Raw genomic sequence first — 27,826 nt, 5'->3', positions numbered from 1 at the left:
GTGCAATACTGTGTATTTTCTACTGTTTTTAAAATCAACTGAAGCGATTTAATATACAAAATAAAAAAAAAATGAAAAGGTGGGGTCTACGACACTCTGTACATCTGTTATTATACAGACAGATACAGGATATAAATGCATAGAAATAAGAACAGTGCTGAGTTACCTACAGGAAAGACATTTCAGGATTTCACGGGTGTAACTTCTGTTCAAGGGCATTCAAGGATACAGGCATAAAACGTGTCAAACCATTTCACCACTAGCTCTGCCTGATAGGCAAATAGTCTCTGCCTGATAGGCAAATAGTCTCTTCCGATAGGACCAAGCGCGGCATGCTTGTCAGTCACAACTACTTCCTGCTGTAAATACTTAAGATGAATCTAAAGAATTAATGGTCACATTTGAGAATTGCGCATTGTTCCATAATTCTGTCGCGCTCACCCTTTTGCCAGATCATTAAAAATGAAAAGGACCTCAGCATCTGACAGAAAGACAGAGCAGCTGGCAAAACTGCAACTCGAACAGAAAAAGAAGTTGTCAAGCACAGTAAAGTAGGGCAACTTTTGAAATTACACCTGCAATAAAAAACATATCCTGTAACAGTGCACTTTGAAAAGACAAAGGAGGGGAAGAATGTCAGAAGTACAGTAAAGCCAGCCTTAGTCTTGGTCTACACAGCCTCTGAACCAGAGAAGCATTTTAGAGCTGGGGCAAAGCCTCAGAAGACAAACCCCCTCTCCTCTCCAGTACTGTGGACATAGAGGGACAGGACAGTGGGTTGAGGGGAGGTAGAGGTACAGCGCTCTGGGTTGAGGGGAGGTAGAGGGACAGGGCTCTGGGTTGAGGGGAGGTAGAGGGACAGGACAGGACTCTGGGTTGAGGGGAGGGACAGGGCTCTGGGTTGAGGGGAGGTAGAGGGACAGGGCTCTGGGTTGAGGGGAGGTAGAGGGACAGGACTCTGGGTTGAGGGGAGGGACAGGGCTCTGGGTTGAGGGGAGGTAGAGGGACAGGGCTCTGGGTTGAGGGGAGGTAGAGGGACAGGGCTCTGGGTTAAGGGGAGGTAGAGGGACAGGACTCTGGGTTGAGGGGAGGTAGAGGGACAGGGCTCTGGGTTGAGGGGAGGTAGAGGGACAGGGCTCTGGGTTGAGGGGAGGTAGAGGGACAGCGCTCTGGGTTGAGGGGAGGTAGAGGGACAGGGCTCTGGGTTGAGGGGAGGTAGAGGGGCAGGACTCTGGGTTGAGGGGAGGTAGAGGGACAGGACAGGGCTCTGGGTTGAGGGGAGGTAGAGGGACAGCGCTCTGGGTTGAGGGGAGGTAGAGGGACAGGGCTCTGGGTTGAGGGGAGGTAGAGGGACAGGGCTCTGGGTTGAGGGGAGGTAGAGGGACAGGACTCTGGGTTGAGGGGAGGTAGAGGGACAGGACTCTGGGTTGAGGGGAGGTAGAGGGACAGGGCTCTGGGTTGAGGGGAGGTAGAGGGACAGGGCTCTGGGTTGAGGGGAGGTAGAGGGACAGGGCTCTGGGTTGAGGGGAGGTAGAGGGACAGGGCTCTGGGTTGAGGGGAGGTAGAGGGACAGGGCTCTGGGTTGAGGGGAGGTAGAGGGACAGCGCTCTGGGTTGAGGGGAGGTAGAGGGACAGGGCTCTGGTTTGAGGGGAGGTAGAGGGACAGCGCTCTGGGTTGAGGGGAGGTAGAGGGACAGGGCTCTGGGTTGAGGGGAGGTAGAGGGACAGGGCTCTGGGTTGAGGGGAGGTAGAGGGGCAGGACTCTGGGTTGAGGGGAGGTAGAGGGACAGCGCTCTGGGTTGAGGGGAGGTAGAGGGGCAGGACTCTGGGTTGAGGGGAGGTAGAGGGACAGCGCTCTGGGTTGAGGGGAGGTAGAGGGACAGGACTCTGGGTTGAGGGGAGGTAGAGGGACAGGGCTCTGGGTTGAGGGGAGGTAGAGGGACAGGGCTCTGGGTTGAGGGGAGGTAGAGGGACAGGACTCTGGGTTGAGGGGAGGTAGAGGGACAGGACTCTGGGTTGAGGGGAGGTAGAGGGACAGGACAGTGGGTTGAGGGGAGGTAGAGGGGCAGGGCTCTGGGTTGAGGGGAGGTAGAGGGACAGGACAGTGGGTTGAGGGGAGGTAGAGGGACAGGGCTCTGGGTTGAGGGGAGGTAGAGGGACAGCGCTCTGGGTTGAGGGGAGGTAGAGGGACAGGTTGAGGGCTCCTCAGCTGCTGGCCTGCCCTCAAGGCCTCGAGGCTAAAGACCAACGGCGTGGGCTCACTTACTGAACATACCAGAACGCCAGGGGGGTGATGAGGAATTTTAATAAAAAATTAGAATAGTAAAAGGTAGTCGACCGCCGGCGCGGAGGGACACCGGGAATCTCATGGGGTCCGTTGCCGTGGCGTTTACTTCAACCTCAGCTGACATAAAAGGACATGACAGCCTGCGTGAGAGAGGGAGGGAGAGATGTAGATAGAGAGAGGGAAGGAGGAGGATAGAGAGAGGAGGAGAGAGAGAGAGAGGGAATGAGTGAAGGAGAGAGATAGACAGAGGGAAGGAGAGAGAGAGGGAGGGAGGAGGAGAGAGAGAGAGGAGGAAAAGAGGGAGAGAGAGAGAGAGAGGGAGGTAGAGAGAGAGGGGGAGAGAGATAGAGAGAGGGAAGGAGATGGAGAGATAGAGAGGTTGGGAAGGAGAGAGGGAGGGAGGAGGGAGAGAGGGCGGGCTGCCAGGGATATGAGGAGCAGGGTTGTGCTGCGTGCCAGAAAAGCTGAGCTGGCGGCTAAAGTGTCCCGCTGACAACCAGCCACGAACCTGACGCTACAAACAAGCCGCTGTCACCCCCCTCATCCGCAGTCTAAGAGAGAGAGAGAGAGAGAGAGAGAGAGAGAGAGAGAGAGAGAGAGAGAAGGGGGAGGGAGAGGAAGTGAATGCATACATCTAAATCTAAGAGGCTGGCGCTCAGAACAAGGTCAGTCGCTCTGGTGTGTTGTATGTGCTGGCCGGTGCAACCCTGCTGCCGCAGCAAAAGCTGCCCCCCTCCCTCCCTCCCTCCCTCCCTCCCTACATCCTCCCCCTCCCTCCCTCCCTTCATCCTCCCCCTCCTCCCCTTCCTCCTCTTCATCCCAGTGCACTGATTAGAGTCTGGCCATAACTGTGTCTCAGGCCTGTTAAAAATGCAAGCCTCTCTTATTGATCATTAAATAATGATTTCGGTGCTGCTTTAAATGTGATTCTCTCTCTCCCTCTCTCTCTCGCTCTTGCTCAGTCGCCCTCCCCCTCTCTCTCTCTCTCTCGCCCTCTCTCTCTTGCTCAGTCTCCCCCCCCCCCTCTCTCTCTCTCTCTCGCCCTCTCTCTCTCTCTTGCTCAGTCTCCCCCCCCCTCTCTCTCTCTCTCTCGCCCTCTCTCTCTCTCTTGCTCAGTCTCCCTCCCCCTCTCTCTCTCTCTCGCCCTCTCTCTCTCTCTTGCTCAGTCTCCCTCCCCCCCTCCCCCTCTCTCTCTCTCTCTTGCTCAGTCTCCCCCCCCCCCCCCCTCCCTCTCTCTCTCTCTCGCCCTCTCTCTCTCTCTCTCTTGCTCAGTCTCCCCCCCCCCCCCCCCTCCCTCTCTCTCTCTCTCGCCCTCTCTCTCGCTCAGTCTCCCTCCCCCTCTCTCTCAGGGAGCACTTGAGACTCTGAAAGCAGGTCCGCAGTGAGGTGGAGGTACATAGGTAAGTAAATGTGCAGCGACTCAACATCGGTGTAGAAAAGCAACAATATATATTCAATAAAGGTTCAGATATCCCATATTTTCTGCCGTCAGCTCCATACTGCCCTTCTAAGAAGGGGTCAGCCTTGGGTTGGTCAGCAAACAGCCATAATGCCTACTGTTAGGCAAAGGCTTGACTCTGTCCTTCATGGCCCTGACTCCGTGTCCTAACTACACGCGACGCGAGCGAGCGTCAGCGACAAAATTCGTTCCATTGCTTTGTTTTCTATTGTTATATCCTAACTGGACGCGAGCGACGCAGCGCGAAGCGGCGCGACGTTTTAACTGCCCTTTTGACGCTCGCCCTGTTCCTATTTTCCTCCTGTCGCTCGTGTTGACAGGCGTTCGTTCTTTAACTGTCTTCAGTTGGGAATATAGACAAACAAACAGAACAGGAAATTTAACGGTTTCAGTTAGGACTGCGATGTCGCGTTCTGTTGCTCGCGACGCAAGCAGTTAGGACACGGTGTGAGACAGAAGAACATCGTTCTGCCTATGGCCACCTCATACCGGTACCAACCGCTTCTCTCCAGTCAAGAGGGGGCGCTGACGGCGCTGAGAGCTTCAGAATCATTTTGATGGTACACTGCCTTGTAAGAGGCAGAATGTTGCCTCTTTCATTCCCACCCCTCCCCCTGAATGCTTCTTTTTGAAATAATAAGTTTGGTGTAGCGGGACGCTATTTTTGAGGAAAAATCCGTAATGCTTTACAGCATTACGTCACACACCAACTTCCGCTGGCTATTGCTATAAAAATAGTGCAAATTCTCAAATCACAGTACGATATACATCATGGTGGAAGTGAAAAGACCAAAGAGGAACATCACAGAAAAAGACAAGACCAGAAAAAAGAAAAAGAGATCAAGCCAGAAGCCAAACGACAGTTAATATTGGACTGGCTTTTACTTGCTGGCGGGAGCTTCGCACAATTAAAGGCTGCAAGACTGACGCAGACCTGGCCTTTTTGCTGTTGAACTTGTATTGTAAGTACTGTACTAGTGCTACAGTAGCTAGCTGGCTTGTTATGTCTTATGTTGAAATTGCTTGATGTTTGGCTGTTTTAGCTGTGAATGTATGAGGATGCATGTAATCTAGCTAGCTTGGGCTATGTTCTCTAGCGAAGATGCCGATAGTGTAGTAACTTTTTAGACTGATTTCATGAAGTTAGCGAGCCGACAAAGTCCAATGAAAGGCTACGAAATACGAATTTGACGCCGACCTGGCCTCTTTTGTAACATAGCTAGCCTAATGTTAGCAGTAGACGCTTCTCGGGATGGATTGGGAGCTGACGCCTCGTTAAGGATGGCGCGGAGTGAGCGAGGCCGGACGACGTTCAGGCCACTTCTGGGCCACAGTCAGTCGGACAGGCGCAGGCGGCCTCTCGATTAGCAGTGCTACCGAGAGCGGTGTGTGTGTGTGTGTGTGTGTGTGTGTGTGTGTGTGTGTGTGAGTGAGTGTGTTTGGGGGGGCGGCAGGGGGGTTATAAGCCCCAGGCAGCTGGCCGGAAGTGGGGGCCGGGGAGAATGGAGGGCTGGGGGGGCTCTTCCTCCGACGGACGGACAGACAGACAGATGGAAGACAAACAGCTTCATCAGCCATATGGTGTGTGTTGCACCGTGGGGCAGAGGCCTCGTCTGCTCTCTGCTCTGACAGGCTGGAGACGAGAGGAGACAAGAGGAGAGGAGAGGAGAGGAGAGGAGAGGAGAGGAGAGGAGAGGAGAGGAGAGGAGAGGAGAGGAGAGGAGAGGAGAGGAGAGGAGAGGAGAGGAGAGGAGAGGAGAGGAGAGGAGAGGAGAGGAGAGGAGAGGAGAGGAGAGGAGACGAGACGAGACGAGACGAGACGAGAGGAGACGAGACGAGAGGAGACGAGACGAGAGGAGAGGAGAGGAGACAAGAGGAGACGAGAGGAGACGAGAGGAGACGAGACGAGAGGAGACGAGACGAGACGAGACGAGAGGAGTGATACATCGGCAAACCGCCCCTGGAGTCCACTTTCACCTTCCTGTACATCTCTCTCTCACACACACACACACACACACACACACACACACACACACACACACACACACATACACACATAGGAGGAGAGAGGGAGAGAAAAACAGGGAGAGAGACAGAGAGAGAGAGGGAAAGAGAGAGAGAGAGAGAGGGAGAGAGAGGGGGAGACCTACAGTACTAGTCAGATAAGCCTACACAAGACACAGGGGGTACTGTACATGACATACACATGCTCTAAATCCCTCCTCCCTCCCTAAATCCCTCCCTCCTGATGCTGGGGGGGCATCACGGAATACCATGCAGGAACTGACTGTACTGCCCCGGAAGAACCAGCGAAATCTTCTTACTTGATCTACAGCAGGGGTCACTAATAGACGGACCCAGACCCTGTCCTATCCAAAAACCAAAAAACGCTCAATTATTGAGAATTATTATGTTCTGACGGAGCGTTTCTATTTCAACCGGCACCGCTTTTCTAGTGTTTAGGTCACTGGTCCTGTGCTGTATATCATCACACGCAGGGGAGCCGTACGAAGGGGAAGAGTTAGGACGATTCCAGGGGCCCTGCACTGACAGGGGCCCCCATAAACCACTATTATGATAAGGTCTAGACTTGGGGGGGTCCAATATAATATTCTTTCATAGGGCCCATGATTTCTAGCGTCGCCCCGATCGCACGTGATGCTACTCAGCCAATCAGATCCGTGCATTCCGAGTCAGTGAGTGAGCGTGAGAAACAGGAAAGACGAGACTGTCAGAGTATGGGAGATAAAGTGAGTCAGATAAGAAGAGGAAAGTACATGGTGTGCTCTAAAAGGACAAAAGTAGACAGCGGAAATAGAGCTTTTAGAATGGACAGACTCAAACATGTTCATCGTTCAAAACCAGGATGTCTGATATGTTCTGGGACCTTGGCACAAAACTTTTTGAACAACAATACCCACTCTAATCACAGAGTGCACGGAAAATACATGATCTAAGAGCCCAAAATGATCGATCCACCAATGAGCACCTACACATGTGTATGAGAATGACACTGACACCATTCCAGCCCAGACTTAACACTCTGGCAGGACAAGCAAGAGATCATCACTTCTCTCTCACTGAACAAGAGAAAACGTTTTTAAAAGTAAGCACTATGTTAAGATGCAACTTTTTTGAAAGCTCTCATGTATGTACTGTACTTGAAATGAGAAAATAACATTTGTAGTACCCTACCCTCGAGTTAAATGTGAGAACAAAGACAAATATTGTTGAAAAGGTACTTACTTTATTTGATTTGAAAGTCAGTTGTTCATCATACAGATGCTGCACTGCTACTTCAATATACAGTAAGGCGCTGAATCATAACGGTCCTTTGCTTGAGGATCTCAGCATAATGAAGCACTGTACATGTCAAAAGTTAAACCAGCAATGCTGATCACAGATTCAGGATTAGCCATCATTTGCAGAAGCATATCTGTCTGTCAGATGTCACACACAGGCTATCTGTGAAATCGAGGGCACAAAAAAATGTTACACACGCTATACCGACTCACCTACAGGTGACAATCTACAGGAACTTCAAACCCTCATCTCACAGATGGCTTCATTGAGGACTTCCTAGACTGTCAGTCAGCTGTATATAAACGGCCGATCTTCTTAACAAAAAGCCTTGCCTTCAACTGTGTTGACTGCTTTTTAAGTCGCATCACAAGCTGTTACGGGCTTAATCAAACAGAAGCTGCCGTATTGTTGCACCACAGGGGGCCGGTGTGTGTGTGTGTGTGGGGGGGGGGGAGGGCGGGGGGGGGAAGGCGGGGGGGGGCTTGACATTACTGTCACTCTCTCCATCCACAACTCATGAAAATGGATGAACGCGACGAGGGCACCAGGGGCTGACAGTATATTTATGGATTGACTGATAAGTGCATTAATTGTCATTGAGTTCCAGCCGAGAGGGTGATTGGCTGTTAGCAGTAAGACTGTGGTGGGGAGTACACTGATTAGATTATAGCGCCAGGGCACTCGCATTAGAAGTGCTTTCTGTATACACACACACACACACACACACACACACACACACACACACACACACACACACACACACACACACACACACACACACACACACACACACACACACACACACACACACACACACACACACACACACACACACGCACATATCCATGAATAAGAAATGTATTATGTAATAATAACAGAGAACAGAGATAAAAGCCTCTGGATGGAAGTTTCTCTGTGGAAGTGCTCAGATAGACTTGAACAAGGTTCTGCTTGTAGTGTGTGGTAGGAAGATGGGAAGGTGTGTGTGTGTGTGTCTGTGTGTGTGTGTGTGTGTGTGTGTGCATGTGCACGCGTGTGTATGTGTGTGTGATCTAAGATGGTGCCATGGATGGCTGCCTCAGCGCATTAGTGCTCATTGTTTTGTTGTGTTTTGTCTGTATATTCTGTGTTTTGTTTGTATATTCTGTGTTTTGTTTGTATATTCTGTGTTTTGTCTGTATATTCTGTGTTTTGTCTGTATATTCTGTGTTTTGTCTGTATATTCTGTTTTTTGTCTGTATATTCTGTATTTTGCCTGTATATTCTGTGTTTTATCTGTATATTCTGTGTTTTGTCTGTATATTCTGTGTTTTGTTTGTATATTCTGTGTTTTGAGACAGTTCCTTCGCCAGAGAAGAGCTCCTGAACATCAGCGAATCAACAGGGATTTACTTCCTGACTTTCTCATCCCATCTGTGGAATTACTGAACATTCTGGTCAACGCTGCGCTCACCTTCAGGGTGGGATGGGGTGGGGCGGCTGTGGCTCAGGAGGTAGAGCGGGTCGGCGGTTCAAATCCCGGCTCCTTCTGTCCACATGTCCAAGTGTCCTTCGGTGAGACCCCCAAATTGCTTCCAATGAGCATGCTAGCACCTTGAATGGCAGCTGCCGCCATCGGTGTGTGTGAATGGGTGAATGAGAGGCCACTGTAAAACGCTTTGGATGAAAGCGCTACATAAGTGCAAGCCATTTAACGTTTACCACTGTTCCCACAGTGGAGTTCCGGAGGACAGGGTAAACATACACACTCCTCTACCGGGGGTTTCTCTCTAACGTGCGCTCACTATGCAACAGGAACTCCAGGTGCGGAAGAACAAAGGCTTCTCTTCATCTTCCCCTTTGGGCTTCAGGGAGACCTGGCGGCGTGGGTGGATATTTGTTTCTGCGTCTCCCAGGACCTCAAGTGGGAGATGAACATCCCTCGCTCACCGAGAGGGTCCGGCGGAGGATGTACGTCCGAGGCAGCCGCTCAACCTGCCGAAGCCAAATGATGGTATACTTCTATGCCGCCGCCATTGAGTCCATCCTCCCGCCTCCGTCGCCATCTGGTACGCTGCTGCCAGCACCCAGAACAGGAGGCCGACACCTCACACCCTGGTCACAAGCTCTGTGAGCCACTCCCCTCTGGCAGGACGCAGCAGTCCATCACCAAAACCTCACAGTACAAAAACAGTTTCTTCCCAGAGTGCAACTGGCCTCATCAACAAGGCCCAGAACACCCAGGACGGTCTATTATATGCAGGTCAACGCACTACACACTGCCATTCCCTGTCCTTTACAGGGATCTTAGTTCTCCTGGCGTGTGCGTACGTGTGTGAGCGCATGAGTGCGTGTGTGAGTGCACATTTGTGGTCTACCTGTCTTGGAAAGTGTGTTTGTGTGTGTGTGTGTGCGTCTGTGTAGAAGGCAGAGGGATTCACTTTGGTTTGGTTCAGGTAGTTGGTTGGTGAGAGACTTACGATGAGTGCACAGTCTCGTCCCATGGAGATGACCGTCCTGTTGACCGTCCTCAGGAGCTTCTCCATAATAATCTGGACGTGCCACTGCGTGGGGCCCTGGACACACACACACACACACACACACACACACACACACACACACACACACACACACACACACGTGAGAGTGAGAGAGAGACAAAGTATGTTGCCAAACACTGTGCTGGTACAATGGATAGAAAAGACTTCCATTTCAGAGCGTTCTATCGTTCTATCGTTCTATGTGTTCTGTGCGCCTCTGGCTGGGAACCCCATTCACAGACACTGCATGCTAATACCTGCCTCGTGAGACCACCCTGATGGTGCGAGCTCACGTTCTTATTCGCAAATCAGTCTGGATACTCCCGATAGAGAACATTTTGAGCACGGTCGTAAAACGATCTCTCCAATCAGCGGTGGTTCTGGGAAATTTGAAATACAAACTGCTACGCTGGCTGGGCGGGTTTATGACAGCGAGGAGCGGTTGAAGTAAGCGTGTGATAGACCTTTTCACAATTTTTTCAGATCATCATCCAAACCAATCATCCAATCACCTGCCGAGTAGTGTTGAAAGTGCCTGCCCTTTTCCAAACAGTTTGATCCCATGCAGAAACACTGCTAAACTAATACACCTCTGGCTGATAATCCCATTCACAAACAGTGCTTAACGAACAGGAAACTCTACATGACCAGTGTCCAGTGGAAGGCCCATGTTTTAATTCCCTTCATCTGCAAATCAGAAGTCATATCAGCGCCAGAGAGATTGAATCAAAATTTAAACAAATAATTTTGGGCTCCCATTCGTAGCACTACCAAGTGGTTTCCTTACACTGGAAGGAACATCATCAAACACAGAGATATTATTCCACAAGGACCAGAGTCGGTTCAGGCTCTGGGAGAATAAGCAGCTCACTGTCGACGTGTCTGATATGAGTGGTGGAGTGACAGTGATTTGGTGATGGTGAATCGGTGAGGCAGCAGTCTAAAGTGGGGCAGTTCTCCCTGTCGTGCGCAGGGTGGGGGCTAGCTGTCTACAGGGGGCTCCCTCTGTGAGAACCCCACGCTACTGCTCTCCCCAAACTTTTAATAATTCACACAGATATTTTGCGGCTTACAGAGCTCACACACACCCAGTCACGCGCTCGCTCTCATGCATTAAAAGATACCCACACACACACACACACACACAGACAAGCACATACAGTACACACAAACTCTCTCCCTTTCTCTCACAGGCAGACACACACACACACACACACTTCTGATCTGCCCTTTCACTGTATCAGGTATGATGCACATCCTTCGCAATCCCCCCCCCCACCAAAAAAAAAACAAAACAAAAAAAAACACACTGCTAGTTCTCTAGGCTGACATCTCTGAACTCACAAAGGCTTTGATTCTACCCTGTTTCCACTGTAGAGAATTCACACACACAATCCACAGCCTGGTTGACAGATGATTCTCTCTGTATCGGATAATAGGAGCTTTGCCAATGCAACTCTGAATTATTGAGGGAAAAGTCCATGAAATAATAATTTCTTTCCGTTGTGAAATGTGGGCTAATTTGATTAGAACCTCAGTCAAGCCTACTAGATATGCAAGTCAGCGCACTACATACTGATATTCCCAGCCAGGGATCTCGTTTCTCCTGGCGTGTGCGTGTGTGTGTGTGTGTGTGTGTGTGTGTGTGTGTGTGTGTGCGGGGGGAGGGGGGCAGGTTGAGAGTTGGGGATCAATAGGAAGGTAAACAGGCTGAGTACAAGAGATGAACAGATGAAGCTGAGATTAAACTGTGTCTGAGTACAGAGGTAGAGAGATAGAGGAGAGAGAGAGCGAAAGGAGGAGAGAGAGAGGAGGAGAGAGAGATAAAGGTGAAGAGAGAGACAGAGGAGGGTAGAGAGGAGGAGAGAGAGATAGAGGTGAATAGAGATGGAGAGGAGAGAGAGAGATGGAGAGAGAGATAGTGGTAGAGAGAGAGACGGAGAGAGGAGGAGAGAGACAGAGGTGGAGAGAGAGATGGAGGAGGAGAGACAGGTGGAGAGAGAGGAGAGAGAGATACTGTAGAGGTGAAGAGAGAGAGAGAGAAGAAGAGAGAGATAGAGTTGGAGAGGGATAGACAGGGAGAGTGAATGGAGGCCAGAACTGATGCTCATCCTCACCACGTTCTTCGTGTAGAGCACCTCCAGGATGTTGCTGAGCAGCTGACAGCACGCCTCCAGCTCCTCCTGCTTCTCCAGATGGGACTTGAGCTGCTCCGTCATCAGAGGCAGCAGGATCTCGCGGCAGTCTGCAGGGAGGGACACAGCACCGAAACAAACACACCTGTTAAACCACTAACCGTTAACGCCCTGGTGACTGGAAAACATTGCAAACATTGAGTATGGTTGTTCAACCAGTTATGATGTTGCACGCACAGAAGTTCCAATCCATTAAAATGCACCCTAAACAAACAGGAAGGAATAATCCAAGCCAACAATAAAGCTGGCTAGCTCAGGCTCTCAGACTTTAATATTGGATCAATATAACTTAATTTAAGCTGGAATGTATGTATTTAAGTTATATTTGAGCACGCCTTTAACATGCACTGGGTAGTATATTGGAGTAATAAAGGCATAAAGGAATGACAGCGGGAGTGGTGATAAGGCCACACCACCGTAGACTGGAAATGTATACCTGGGGCGTCCAGACACACATTATCATATTTTTTATTAAACCTGCAGATTCCAACGTAGAGCCGTGTGCCCGGAGATGCGGTGCAAATCAAAGCTAGGGCCCGGGGGACAAACAGTGAAGGAGAGCCGTCCGGAGACCATTTAGGGGACGGGGTGGGCCGGGGCAACGCTTTAGGTCACTAAAGGGCCAGGGGTCAGCAACCAGAGCCAGGGAAGGAAAGAGATGAGGGGGCAGAGAGAGAGAGAGGGAGAGGTGAACATGGCTGTGCGGTATATAAACTCCATCTTTGACAATTTGGCTACCTTGTCCAATTTAAAGAAATCACCAAAACCCCAAAATAAAAAGGGAAATAATGACAAATGATGACACTGTAAAACCACCACGTGAACGTAGTCCCAAGTGAGACAAAACTTTCATACGCTGTGCCCTTGCAGGAATTAATAAGTCCATCACTGTTTTTTTCATAAACTGTAAAACCTATCAAACCTATCTCCTCCCACATTCTTTGACTGTCCTTACCAAACGATCCTCACAGATTTTTGAAATATCAAAGATTGAGCCCACAGCGCATCAAAATGTTTTACTGTTAACAGTTCTGCATACAATTCCTACTGTACGAATTCTCGCCAAATCAATGTCTGATCATCCCTATAAAAAGGGACATTGGCAACATATCCAAGATGTAGTGTGATTTTTTTCAGAATTTTAGGTCAAAAAATGTTTGTTTGTTGTTTTGTTTTTTTACAGTATTCTTAATTATACCCTCAAATGGTCAATGGAAAAGAACATATCTAAACTTAACTCCTCCTAAAAATGTTTTTTCCAATTGCAACCAAAATACATACACTGCATCATCACACAGCCCACACCAAACGATCCAGACAGATTTTTGAAATATTAAAAACTGAGCACATGATGCATCAAAATGTTTTACTATTAGCAATACTGTACAGTTACTACAAATTCTCGCTCAAAAAATTTCCAATGTTCATGAAAAATCATCATGACATGGTAGATGTAGTGTGACTTTTTTCAGAGTTTTATCTCAAAAATTGCATTTTTGAAAATATGTTTAATTCTGTCCTCTGAAACCAACACTTCATACGGAGAAAACTACACTACCCACAATCCAACGCAAGCTCCACCAATCGGAGACATCGCTGTTGGCAACCCTACCCAACCCCCGCCGAGGATTACAATGACTACACTGATTGATCGACCACTGACTGAGCACACTGCTGAAGTTAATGTTCAATTATGAAGAAAAACAAACAAAACCTGTAAAAATGAATAAACATCTCATCCCACATGTTTCAATCAATTAACATCAAACTTGCTACACTGGATCTTCAGACTGTCATTCACAAACTCATTGACCAGATTATTGAATTATCAAAATTGATCTTACAATGCATCAACATGTTTTACAATACACAGTACTGTCAACAGCTTTCTCTTTCCTTTGTATATTTAAGCAATTGACCACGAGAGGCAGTGGGTTACAGGGGATTTTACCACAGCTACGGGGCGTTGTTAAAACCCCCGTAGCTATGGTAAAATCCCCTGAAACCCACTGCCTCGAGTGGTCAATTGCTTTTCTACAACAGTTAAGAAACACTCAGTAGTAACATTCAATCATATATTTACCGCTCATTCTTATCATTTTAGTATTAACAAAATCTTCCGCGATAGGCTATAGTTCTGAATTAAATGGTTGCCAGGCAACATAGCCTATCTCGCCTATTTGGGTTGGCCTTGTTCACATAAACCATAAGGCATAATTCGGGTGGTTCACGTTTATTTGAATATTTCCAGCTATGGTGCAGTTATTAAAACACTTCTCCAGAGCACTCTTGCTCGTAGGAGTGTGGAAGTGTTGGAGTCGGACTGATGAGTGCATTTTTGTAATAGGATACGTTAAGTAAAAGGCGAGGTTGCTGCGAGTGGTTACTACGCCTACCGCTTGATTTTATCAATGGCCTCGTAAATGAGATTGACAGCGCATTAATACTAATTGTTATGCGGTCGCAGACGTGGTAAAATACTCTGTAACCCACGGCTGCGACCGCATAACAATTCGTATTAATGCGCTAGCCAATCAGAATCAAGTATCCCAACTCTCCGTTGTAGAATATGAGACTCAGATCACTTCAGCCACTCATCCACATTTTGAAGGGCATACAATCATTATATGACGCAGCTGCTATTGTTCTACCCTTTGTGTGGCGGCTGTAGCTCAGTTGGTAGAGCGGGTCGTTCAATGATCCAAGGGTCAGTGGTTCGAATCCCAGCTCCAACTGTCCACATGTCGAAGTGTCCTTGAGCAAGACACCTAACCCCAAATTGCTCCCAATGAGCAGGTTAGCACCTTGCATGGCAGCTACCGCCATTGGTGTGTGAATGTGTGTGTGTATGGGTGAATGAGAGGCCATTGTAAAGCGCTTTGAGTGCCGCTAAGGTGGAAAAGCGCTATAAGTGCAGTCCATTTACCATTTACCATTTGTTTGTGTGTATACTTTAATCAACAAACATCTTTTCCCGTGGGCTTTTACATATACCACACGTTCAGTGTTTTATGATGAAACAGATTATAACCTCTTATCCTGCACCCTGGTGACTGGCTTAGTCAATTTGTGAAGACAAACATGAGTTGTTGCTAATTAGCTCAGTGAGATAGAGGATGTTGCTTGGTGTCAGAGGTTACAAGTTCAATCATCAACTGATGCAAAATGAACATTGGAAATGTCAACTTTCTTGTTGTCTTCCTATTCTCTCACTTATTGCTCCTAAACTTGTCTGAAATTGCCTGGATCTGCCTAATCGCTGCACAGCAGCTTTGAGACTCTGAGACGTAATTTGAGACTCAGCTCTACAAATTACGGCCGTGAATGACCTGAGGGGAAAGGCAAGAAGGGCTTTTTATGCCATTGGAAAATGAATGAATATTCCAATTTGGCTGAAAATGTTCTAATCAATAATTCAACCAATTGCCCTATATGATAGTGAGGTGTGGGTTCCATTGGTTAGCCAGGATTTTTCTAATTGGGCACAAACATCAAATTGAGACCCTTCACACTGAATTCTGTAATACATTCTTAAAGTCCAAAGAAAAACTGCAAATAATGCATACAGAGCGGAACTTGGCCAATTCCCACTTCTAATTGACATTCAAAAGAGAGCCAGCAAGTTTTATATTCATCTCAAAACTAGAGACCCCCCCCCCCTTCCTCCTACCATCAACAAGCCTTACAAAGCCAAGAGGAGAACATAAAGAGGAGTCCCCTCTGCCAGCTGGCCCTGAGGCTGACCTCCACTAACCCCCCCTGCCTCAGCACAGCCCTCAGACAATCTGGCCCAGCCAAATTATCACAAAACAAAAAGACGACTATATTACCTATTGGAAAAATGCCACAAAAATTTGAATGCTATTTGACCCTAAATCGAGAGTACACAGTGGCAAATTATCTGACCACTGTTACTGATCCAAAACTGAGAAAGACATTGACTATGTACAGACTCAGTGATCACAGACTGGCCATAGAGACTGGCGGACACAGGCAGAAGTGTTGAAGGCTGTGTCAGCTCTGTCCACAGAGAGAGCTGGAGACAGAACATTTCCTTCTACAATATAGAACTCAAAAAACTTTGATACACTCTCTGACCAGACTAAAATGCAACACATACTTGGAGAACAACGTGTCAGTGCTGTAGAAGCAGCCAGATATGTGAGTGCATGTAACAGCCTAAGAGAAAACCAGCACAACACATACAGACGTGTACAGAAAATTAACTAATGAAAATCAGACATTGCTTTTGAATTGTGGTTCAACAGAATCATTTAAAAAAAGAAGAAACTGGCCTGGACAAAAATGATGTCAAAAGCAATGTCTGATTTTCATTAGTTACTTAGTATTACTTTTGTCAGTTTCTGTCTACATCTGTAGCAGCTGTAGTTAATCTCCCCTCAACTCACACTCTGCCTTCTCATTTACTCCTCTACTGCATGAGGATCTTTTTTGTTTATTCATTTGTTTGTTAGCAAGTTAATTTATGTATTTATTTATTTTACATCTGACATTTGATTTTGTATGAATATATTTTTTGTTATTGTAATTGTTTCTTTATTTACATATTTTATTACCTATTTTTCTATCCATCTGTTAGTTTACTTAATTAATTAATATATCTATCCGTTAGTATCCTTAATTTATTTTCTCATGTTATTATTGAATTGTAAAGAAAGAAAGAAAGAAAGAAAGAAAGAAAGAAAGAAAGAAAGAAAGAAAGAAAGAAAGAAAGAAAGAAAGAAAGAAAGAAAGAAAGAAAGAAAGAAAGAAAGAAAGAAAGAAAGGAACTCCCAACAAACTGGAGAGAGAGCAGCTTGGAGCCTGGCACACCAGCAGGGCCAGGCTCTGCCCATTACGCCGCACAATGACCCGCAGGGGAAGAGAGGAGGGATGACCAGGGAGGGCCACTGCCTCAGCCGCAGCACCTGTGTTGCTCACGAGTACTGCTTCCAACCTCGCTTTCCCCAAAATGGGGTCGAACTCGGGTCCTTTTTAGGCAGGAGGGATTGTATGGATCCATTCGCAATCCATCACATACGTACAGTACATACCATTCTAGTTCTTTCTCATTGAAATAGTCTGACTCACCAGATGTAGGTTGCCTTGTCATTAGTTTATTACCGACCAATCAGTGGCGAAAGGATTTGATTCCCGGCCCAATCAGATTCAATCCAGACTATATAAAATAACAACCTAGCAACCGCTCTGCTCAACACAATAGTGATACGTTTAAAGAAATACAGTAACCCCCCCCCCCCCTCCCCGAATGGTAATGAGTCCAGCCAGACCTTTCTCTAGCGCTGGCACAGCGTAAACGAAGTGTGGAGATAGGTCTGGCTGACTAATTGAAATCTGACTAATAAGATCCCAGCCTTAAATGTATTCCTGACACGCACAAACTGCCTCTCTAACAGTCAATATTATCATGTTACACTGCAGACTGCAATGTATAGTATAACAAATGGTACTACAGACCTTTCTAGAAGCAGAAATCTTACTTTATTGGTGCTATATATTCCTCAAATAACGGGGTACAATGATAAGGATTATTAAGAATGACTAAATCATGATGAGGGCTTAAGGATAAGACAGTATTGTTAATCTGATATAATCAGCACTGTAAATTTTTCGCTCCTGAGCTCAAGTCCAAAAAATGAATGGAGGTGAATGTCTGGCCGTGTTTGGGCGGCTCGTGGACCTGCTCCGTGATTCGGATCCACTCCAAAATTGTATTTGTTTTAAGATGGCCCATGCTACACCCCTCCACTGAGTTTCATAAAAATCGGTCTGGTAGTTTTAGTGTAATCCTGCTAACGGACGGACAAACAAACCAACACGCCACCGAAAACATTACCTCTCGCCCTTCGCTGTCGCTCAGGTGGAGGTAATCAACGAGTAATAGTGGTTCCATTTCAGACGCGCAGATGCCACGCTCAACAACTGCAGACTAGACTACTCCTGAGATGACAGATGTAGTAAATGAAGCCATTAGACCGACTTTAACACATTTACATAGTATCACATTTCACTGCCGTTAGGAATATGGCGTTCTAACAAACACTTTTATCCAAAACGATACGGTGTGAACTGGTGTCCCTGGGCCAGTCTCGAACCAGAAACTGGCCTGTCTACCACCCCTGTCTGCTTCCCCACCACTCATGAGCTACTGTAACACCTCTCATGTCTTGTATGGCAGATAGATTAGATTAGATAAAATAGATCAGATGTAGTTGTTAAAAGAGTAGTTTGGTATTTCATAAGCCCTGTTATAAGGTTATGTATGCTGATATACAACTGACCATAACGATTTTGACCGACTTTGCACTCTTGTGATATTAATGCTCATTACTCATGTCACAGCAAAGAGTACATCATGGATGTCTTTGAGCATACCTGTATATGCAAGACACGCCAGTCCTTCCTGACTCACTGAGCTCCTCAAAGCCACCATGAAAAGCAGGGTGATGTCAGTGTAACTAACGCGTTATGAATGTAGTCTGCAGGAGAAGGGGGGAATCCCATTAAACACTTTGGCATTGATTAGTGCATCAATTACAGCAATGATTTGCTCACAGCAACCTGGGAAGAAAGGCACGTCCACCGGACATTCAGAAATGGCTTTTATTAATCATAATACAAACAACTGAGTGGATGTTTATTGGGAAATAGCAAACAAAATCATTAACGAGAAGTCACTTGGCCGGTTGATCAGTTTTGGATAATTTTCTTATGATAAGATTTCATTCTTTCAAATGTGAAAAATCAGCCAGGCTGCACAGACCAACTGCCAGGATCTCTGATTGGATAGCTCCCTAACGATCAACATATGGATAGATATTCAAAGACACTTATTATAACCATTCATCTCTTACACATGCGCCTACACAATACATGCATGTAGGTCCATAACATTCTCATAGTCTAAATAATAAGGTTAATAGTGGACAAATTGCGATTTAAGTGATGTCTCCAACACCCCAGTTTCATCCTATGATAGCCTATTGCCATCACAGTGGCGTGGATTGAGATTGAACTAGAGATTGAAATTGCCTAAATAGCCTTTTTGGATTCATCACAAAAAAGACTCAAGACTCAAAAAGAGATTACAGTATTTTAAAAACAAAAAACCCAGGCCTAACTGTTTAGCTACACTGTAGGCTAGATCTATTTGAAGCTACATGTCATGTCTAAACTTGAACTGGCTAATATAGCTAGACTATGAAGAAAAACCTTGAAGCTGATTGCTATAGGTCAAACTCGTAAATCAACTCGTTTGTTAGGCTAACGTTATGTGAAGACAGCGTTAGCTTTCGCCGTTAGCCTATGTGAAGACAGCATTAAGCCGGCTAGCTATCGTTCAGATGCAACACATTAGGATAGCAGTGTGAATGGTTTACCACAGCAAAAATGTCTGGATGAATTTGTCTTTTCTAGTTAAAGTCGCACTGAAACGGACGTTTGAGATCATCCAACTTCCCTAGTTTGACGTTTGTCATAGCAAACAAGCTATGAGGGTGGGACATATGTTTAGAGGAATTTGATTGGAACTTTGACAAGTGGACGGGTTTTAAGAACTTGTTTTGGCATACATTGTTGACACTATGACCAATTATGTGAACCAAAATGGGACAGAATGCTTTTTTTCATTTCAGTGCGACTTTAATGTTAGTTTTCTGCAGTATGTGCTATTGCAGATAGCTTATTCTGGATTCAGCAGTTCGCCGTGTCCATAGCCGTCCATGGCTGCGACAGCCTGCAGGGTCGGGGACTCCCCTATGCTACGTCATCGCTGATGGCAGGCAGCTTAGAGAGCCACCTTTTTCACCATATTTCTGCCCTTGGTGTCTGTAAAGATGGATTTTTTTTTAAAGATTTTATTTATTAAGTTGGCCTAATCATGAGATCAAAAATGTAAATTCTTTATTTATTTATTTTTATTTTTTTAAATCAACCTGCACTATGCTCTTTAATTTGGGGGCTTTTGCCATCACATGTACATAAGTATTCACTCCCTTTGCTATGACACTCAAATAATTTACTCCACCTGTAGTAAATTCAATTGATTGGATTGTAATTGCTGGGTGCCTCAACAAAGTGCTGAGTAAAGGGTCTGAATACTTATGTACATGTGATAGTTTAGTTGTTTTATTTTTAACACATTTGCAAAACTTTGCAAAACTTTTTTCACTTTGTTATTATAGGGTATTGTGTGTAGATTTTTAAGGGACATTTTAATTTAATCCAACTTGGAATGAGGCTGTAACATAACAAAATGTGGAAATAGTGAAGGGGTGTGAGTACTTTCCAAGTGCACTGTATCTGCAGTGGAGAGGTGTTGGTATGACCAAACTTCATTTGATAGTCGCTAAAACAACATCAAGTTCAGACATATTAAACTGCAATCTCTTCAACTTCATTGTTTTTTCGATGTCACAGCCTGAAGCTGTTTAAATAAAAGACACTCCTTCACAGTCTAGACAAATCCTTCAGTTATGCAAAAGGGGATATGCATACCGAGCCTGAACTATAGCCCTCTCACTGGCCACCGTTAAACCATAATCACAAAACATAAACACAAAATGACAGCCATGTGTGTAATGAAAGACGTGATGCTGGAGGACTAAGCTGCCTGCCAGTCAAAAGCTCACAGAGGGCTGAACGTGTGCATGGTGTTCGGTAATCTTCCGGGCTCAAACACAAAAGCAGATTCATCTGGGGGTGTCTGGCATTGTGTGGCACGTTTTTTAACATCATGTTTTTTCCACCGCTCCAATCCTAAGTCCATTTGCGTGCCCCCTGGCCCAGACAGCTCCAGAGGCAGCTGAAAGAAACCAACTGGAACTATCCAGCACGGCCACGAGAGCTCCCTCAAACTTCAGCGCAAACAGATTTTAGACGCTAGAGCGCCCCAACTCGGATCAGGGGAGCAGCTGACATAGTGTATTTGTTCTCTGCCGATGAGACTCTTTTTTCCAGTTATTTCCGTGGCCTTGCTTCTCGCTCCAGTGACGCCGCCGAGTGAGGCTGACATCCCTCAACGCAAACGGCTCCGGGAGATTTCCACAGGTCGTCGACAGGTAATTTGGGGCAGAAAAATAATTTGTGTGTCCATCATACTAAACTGCCTTTCATTCATTTGAATGCTCATGATTTGTGGCGAATCCATGAAAAGGGAAAGTGAAGTCTTGTACTGGAACGAAAAGCCTTTAATTCATTTGAATGCTCATGATTTGTGATGAATCCATGAAAAGGGAAAGTGAAGTCTTGTACTGGAACGAAAAACTACCTGCTTAGTAATTCTAGTCCTGCTCTCTGTGCTGTGTTATTCGTTTTCATATTCATCAGCAAATAAATGACATGGAGATGGGTGGGGGAGCATAATGACTTGTGAGGGATGTGCATTTCGTTAGGCGGTTCATCTGTTCCAACCCTGTGGCAGCTCATTTGTTCCACTACAGTTCAGCTTTGGACAGGAAGCCCAGGAAATAAATCAGCACACCCGGGGTCAGAGTAAATGCATGGTAAAAGTCCCGTGGGGACGGACGCTGGTGTTTAGCACCACTGTCATGGCTGTCCCTGACCTCTATCTCACTACTGTCCCTGACTACTGTCTGACTACCTCACTAATATCCCTGACTACTGTCTGACTACCTCACTAATATCCCTGACTACTGTCTGACTACCTCACTACTGTCCCTGACTACTGTCTGACTACCTCACTACTGTCCCTGACTACTGTCTGACTACCTCACTACTGTCCCTGACTACTGTCTGACTACCTCACTAATATCCCTGACTACTGTCTGACTACCTCACTACTGTCCCTGACTACTGTCTGACTACCTCACTAATACCCCTGACTACTGTCTGACTACCTCACTGATATCCCTGACAACTGTCTGACTACTTCACTAACCTCACAATAACGGGAAGTGTAAGTCCATTAAACACTCCATTCACAATACTTCAGTTGTGATTGTTCAAAAACCTATTGCAGGAACCCACAAGCACTTGAGGGTCAATGAGATGTAAATACAGTAACAATTGTGTGTGTATGCAAGGTAAAGCTGAAAGGAACAGAAGGATTGTCCATATCTCCTTCATAAACCAGTTATTCCACTGTTAAGCTGGCTGTTTATTGGAGGCAGCCCTCTGTGTAATTACACACATCAGATCAATACTTATCACCTATGGGCCTTGCAGCAACAGCAGCTGTCTCACAGAGTCAATGCTAACCAGTGCTTAGACCAGGGTTTTTCCTACATTCAAATTTGCGTGGCAGCTGTCTGTTGCTGTTTTTCCATGCCGCCTTCCAGATGATATGTTTGGTAGATTTTTACTCTGTTGTAACAATGCTACTGGGCTATACGTTTTATACCGTTGGAAAGCCTGTTTATTTCCCTTTTAAATGGTGCCTCATTTGTAAGGAACATGCATTCGTGGGATGAGCAGCACAGCTGAGTATGTGGGGTGCCGCCCATGAAAAATGTGACAACTCTTCTCTGCCTACCTACTCAGAGCCTCACACCTGGGGGGGGGGCAGGAGGTTCAGTGAGAGTCATGTTCTTTGACTTTTCCAGTGCTTTCAACACCGTCTAAGCTATGCAGGTAGACCACAACACGGTGGCCTGGATCACAGACTACCTCACTGGCAGGCCATAATATGTCCATCTGCAGGGCTGCCTGTGCAACGTGGTGATTAGCGCCCCCAAGGAACAGTCCTGTCTCTTTTCTTGTTCACCCTCCACACCTCCGACTTCAGCCACAACTCTGGATCGTGCCACTTCCAGAAGTTCTAGGACGACTCCTCTATTGTGGGCAGAATCAGGTCAGATGATGAGGAGGAGTACAGGGATGTGGTCAGGAGATTCGTTGAATGGTCTGAAGAGAACCAGCTCCAACTCAACATCAGCAAGACCAAGGAACTGGTGGTGGATTTCAGAAGGAACAAGAGGCCCCAAACCCCTATCACCATCCAGGAGAAGGAAATTGAGATGGTGGACTCATACAAGTTCCTGGGAGTGCACCTGAACAACAAACAGGACTGGACTGACAACACTGAGGCCCTCTACAGGAAAGGACAGAGCATACTGTTCTTCCTCAGGAGGCTCTGGTCCTTCGACGTGTGTAGCAGGCTGCTGCGGATGTTCTGTCAGTCTTTTGGATCCAGCACACTGTTCTTTGCCGTCGCATCAAGTCTGGGGAGTCAAACAAGCTGAACAAGCTGGTGAGGAGGGCTGGCTCCATCATGGGGCAACTACTGGACAGCCTGGAGTCTGTGGCAGAGTGGAGGATGAGAGACAAACTCTGTCTATCCTAGACAACCCCTCGCATCCCCAGTATGACGAGCGGTGCAATAGGGAGCGGTTCAGACGTTTCTTTTTGTCAGCAGCCATCAGACTGTATAACAGTGCCTGGAGTCGTGCACATATGTATGTATACAGGTACATATATATCTTATTCTACTCTATACTGCACAGTTACTGTATATATGGATGTATATAGTCCATGTTATTACTCTTTTTATGCTACTACCCCCTTATCTAGTGTCCATTTCTTTCCAACCTTTCTGTAATTTCAACTTCTGAAACGCCAAATAGAAAGAAAGAAAGAAAGAAAGAAAGAAAGAAAGAAAGAAAAAAGGAAAGAAAGAAAGAAAGAAAGAAAGAAAGAAAGAAAGAAAGAAAGAAAGAAAGAAAGAAAGAAAGAAAGAAAGAAAGAAAGAAAGAAAGAAAGAGAAAAAAGGAAGGTCTGTCTGTCTGTCTAGCATGGGACCGCAGCGCTTGTGTGAACAGGTTCACCTCTAAGAGCTGCATGGCAATACCTTTCACACACACACACACACACACACACACACTCAACATGCCGTGCTTGAAAGCGAACCTCCCACACACACACACACACACACACACACACTCAACATGCTGTGCTTGAGGATTGGCGTTGTGCGGAAGGAGAGGGCGAGTGTGAGAGCCGTGGCAGGGAGGGCGTCGTGCTCCAACACCCTGATCCAGACATGTGGAGTGCGTAGATACAAGGGATTAACAGTCGGCCTCCGTAACACGAGGCGATAACACGGATGATTCCGCTAAGCTCCGGCCTGACCTTTACCGTGTGCGTGAGCAGGGCACCCTGGGGGATGTGGAAAGCAAGCGAGCGAGCGCGCGTGTGTGTGTGGCGAGTGCCTTACCGTGTTGCGTAAAGAGGTCGCTGTGGACGATGTCTATCAGGCAGTGTAGCTTCTGCTTCACCAGCCGACCCTGAGGAACCTTCAGGATGAACTCTGTGAAGAGTTTGCTGGGGAGACGGGGAAAAGACAAGCGGAAGAGATCGATTAAACAGGACTGCACAAATTGATTTGCTTTAGTACTACAATTCACTCAAGCCACGTTTAACTCCATTGTCAGGGGCTTTAGCCTTGGCTCGCTGGCAGCCTCTCATAGCCTTGTAGATTAAGAAATAAATCATTATGTTGCAGTTTCCAACATGAAGGACCTCCAGTGAGGTTACTGACATAACAAATCTACGGACAAACACCGACATAATGGGGACATTCTCCTCTCCTGGCCGGTCCCTGTGAGGCTGGATGGCAGGAGGGCGAGCGCTCCCTGGCAGGCCATGAAAGGCCTCTGAGACAGCGGGGATTAGCGCGCCCCCGTCTGCCAGCGCCGTGTTTACGGCCGGAGACGCCGCTCCCCTGTCTTTTTCTGCAGCGGTGGTGAAAGCTTTCGCTCCGACTGACTGGCGTGTGAGGACACGGAGGACAGGGAGGACAGGGAGGACGCGGAGGACAGGGAGGACACGGAGGACAGGGAGGACACGGAGGACGCGGAGGACACGGAGGTGCGGAGGACACGGAGGACGCGGAGGACACGGAGGTGCGGAGGACACGGAGGCGCGGAGGACACAGAGGCGCGGAGGACACAGAGGCGCGGAGGACACGGAGGACACAGAGGCGCGGAGTGCCCGAGTGCCGGCGGCACAGATAAAGGCAAGGCCCTGGGGGCGGGGCGGAGTAGAAGAATGCAGAGAAAACCAAAAAGTGGTAAAGTGCGGCTAAAATGTCACAGCGGTGCAGGTGAGTGGTTTCAGACCGGCCTCTGCAGGAGAGGAGGGGGGGGGTAGGGTGGGAAGGCCTCTGCAGGAGAGGAGGGGGGGGAGGGTGGGAAGGCCTCTGCAGGAGAGGAGGGGGGGGTAGGGTGGGAAGGCCTCTGCAGGAGAGGAGGGGGGGGGGTAGGGTGGGAAGGCCTCTGCAGGAGAGGAGGGGGGGGAGGGTGGGAAGGCCTCTGCAGGAGAGGAGGGGGGGTAGGGTGGGAAGGCCTCTGCAGGAGAGGAGGGGGGGGGGGATGGTGGGAAGGCCTCTGCAGGAGAGGAGGGGGGGGAGGGTGGGAAGGCCTCTGCAGAAGAGGAGGGGGGGGGGGGGAGGGTGGGAAGGCCTCTGCAGGAGAGGAGGGGGGGGGGAGGGTGGGAAGGCCTCTGCAGGAGAGGAGGGGGGGGGGATGGTGGGAAGGCCTCTGCAGGAGAGGAGGGGGGGGGGGAGGGTGGGAAGGCCTCTGCAGGAGAGGAGGGGGGGGGGAGGGTGGGAAGGCCTCTGCAGGAGAGGAGAGGGGGGGGATGGTGGGAAGGCCTCTGCAGGAGAGGAGGGGGGGGGGGGGGGGGTAGGGTGGGAAGGCCTCGGCAGGAGAGGAGAGGAGGGGGGAGGATAGGGGGGGGAAGGGCTCTGCTGGCCCACATCAAAAGCTTCTCCACACATCTGCACGCCTGTGGCAGAGGCCAGGGGAGAGAGAGCCCGCCAGATGGCAGCTGCCCAGGTGCTGGATGTGGGTGAACAGACTGTGTCCTCCTCACTGTCCTCCTGACTGTGTCCTTCTCACTGTCCTCCTGACTGTGTCCCCCCCCAGGACACAGGGGACAGTAGCAGAGCAGCGGGAGAGGACGATTAGCCTGCACAATAGCACAAATGCGCACACACACACACACACACACACACTCACACTCACACTCACACTCACACTCACACTCACACTCACACTCACACTCACACTCACACACACACACACACACACACACACACACACACACACACAAGCTCCCCTGAGGAGAGGGCAGGGAGCCAGTCACAGAGAAGTCACACACACCTCGGATGCCTGAGTGTGTGTGTGTGAGGGTGGGGGGGGGGGGGGGTCAGTGTGTGTGTCTCTCTAGTGGAAGGTCCGTCAGGCAGGCATCGTGACGCCAGACTGAGACCAAATCTGACCTTCACTACACTGCCAATCTGCAATAGCATGATGCATATGGTTCAATTCAATCAGCTATTCACTGTTTGTCAACCGAATACCCAACTCAATGGAGGACAGGAGGTTGCTATGTCGGTATTGTCCCATTCTCCTGAACAGAGATGATGTGTAAGCTCTGGAGGTCAGTGTAAGCCCTGGAGGTCAACTTGTGGTACTGACAGACAGACGTCAGGCCCAATACGACTGTGACAGGGGGGGGGCCTGCGGATAACTCTGGAGAGACGGGGGGGGGGGGGGGCTGCGGATCACTCTGGAGAGACGGGGGGGGGGGGGGGGGGGCTGCGGATCACTCTGGAGAGACGGGGGGGGGCTGCGGATCACTCTGGAGAGACGGGGGGGGGGCCGCGGATCACTCTGGAGAGACGGGGGGGGGGGGGGGCTGTGGATCACTCTGGAGAGACACGGGGGGGGGGGGGGGGCTGTGGATCACTCTGGAGAGACACGGGGGGGGCTGTGGATCACTCTGGAGAGACAAGGGGGGGGGGGGGGGGGGGTGCGGATCACTGGGACCATGGGCACGGCACTTAATCAGGCCTGTTACAGCAGCACAGCTCTCGACCTTTAGGCTGGGCTGGTTCGCTGGCTCACTGCCTCCCCAATCTCTTCATCTGAGCGCCAAATAAATACACTAACCAATCGACCGGCCACCGAACAGAGAGAGAGAGAGAGAGAGAGAGAGAGAGAGAGAATGATCTGGTGGGGAGGGGGAAACACTATTAGTGTTGCACGGTGTATCGCTACTAGGAAAGTACCGCGATACTCTGTCGTCAAAAACGGTACAATACCCAAATTTAAAGTATCGATACTTTAAGAAAGACAGTGTTTTAATAAGAGCCGTATATATTGAGTCGCGTTCATGCGACAGTGAAGCCGTGTTTGTTTGTAGGCTATAGCGCTCTGCTTCTCTCTCCCAAGATCCCCGAGTCGCGGGGCAGTATGTGTGTGTGCGCGCGCTCTCTCTCTCTCTCTCCTCGCTCTCTCACTCTGCAGCGAGCAGCGCAACAGTTTCCCCCTCATATGCACGCAGCATGTTCGAGAGGACGGTAGCTAACCTGAGATGGCTACAAGTACAGTACAAATGTCGACCGTCCACAGCTTGTCGATAAAGCTGATGCGCGCAGTGAAATCGGGCATATTTTGCTTACAGAGCCGACAGTGAGTGCAAGCCCACGGACATTAGAAAAATCCCATCTGTAAACGATGCTACAAATCTATACAAACCAAGGGAGCCAATACGACCAACCTGGCAAAGCATCTTGCAGACAGACATGCCGACTTACACAAACAATTCAAAGAGCGACAGGTTAGCGAATGTGATAGAAGATACGATACACACAGCAGCAACACCAGTACTGAATACAACCGAAGAATATTTAGCCTACCTTATGTTTGAATGTATGAATGCACAATACATTTATTACACAAGATGATAGCTAGAGAAGCTAATTTTCATCCGTAGCATGAGACTTTTAGCTAGCCTAGCTGCAGCCTGGCTGCAAGCCTAGCTCTCTGCCTAGCGCACGTGTGACAAAAAAAATCTGTACCTGCTCCGACCTCCTAGAGCGAGAGAACTGTTAACCGTGAGACCATTATCTCTTCTGATGATTTGGAATAGCAAAAATGCTTCAATAGGCCTGGGTTAATTAATAATAATAATAATAATAAGCTTTTCAAGTTCTTCTGATTATATCACAGTTTGCAACAACATAGGCATACTTTATTGATTTCTCCCCACACAGACAAACAGATGCCAGCACAATCCC

The 27,826-nt window shown here is 48.1% G+C and overlaps 1 protein-coding gene across 1 annotated transcript in view; it reads right to left on the bottom strand.

Annotated features, from left to right (window-relative positions):
• The window catches only part of dock1 (dedicator of cytokinesis 1), a 246,792-nt gene that overhangs the window by 143,276 nt on the left and 75,690 nt on the right, over positions 1–27,826 (bottom strand). Inside the window, exons 25-27 of the mRNA XM_084456190.1 lie at positions 23,957–24,063; positions 11,686–11,813; positions 9,509–9,604 (exon numbers count right to left, since the gene is read on the bottom strand). Of these exons, the coding sequence (XP_084312316.1) occupies positions 9,509–9,604; positions 11,686–11,813; positions 23,957–24,063 (331 nt within the window). The remainder of the gene's footprint in view (positions 1–9,508; positions 9,605–11,685; positions 11,814–23,956; positions 24,064–27,826) is intronic.

This window comes from Borostomias antarcticus (genome assembly GCF_949987555.1).
Source record: "Borostomias antarcticus genome assembly, chromosome: 22".
Lineage (NCBI taxonomy): Eukaryota > Metazoa > Chordata > Actinopteri > Stomiiformes > Stomiidae > Borostomias > Borostomias antarcticus.
This window is presented reverse-complemented; position numbering and strand designations above follow the sequence as displayed.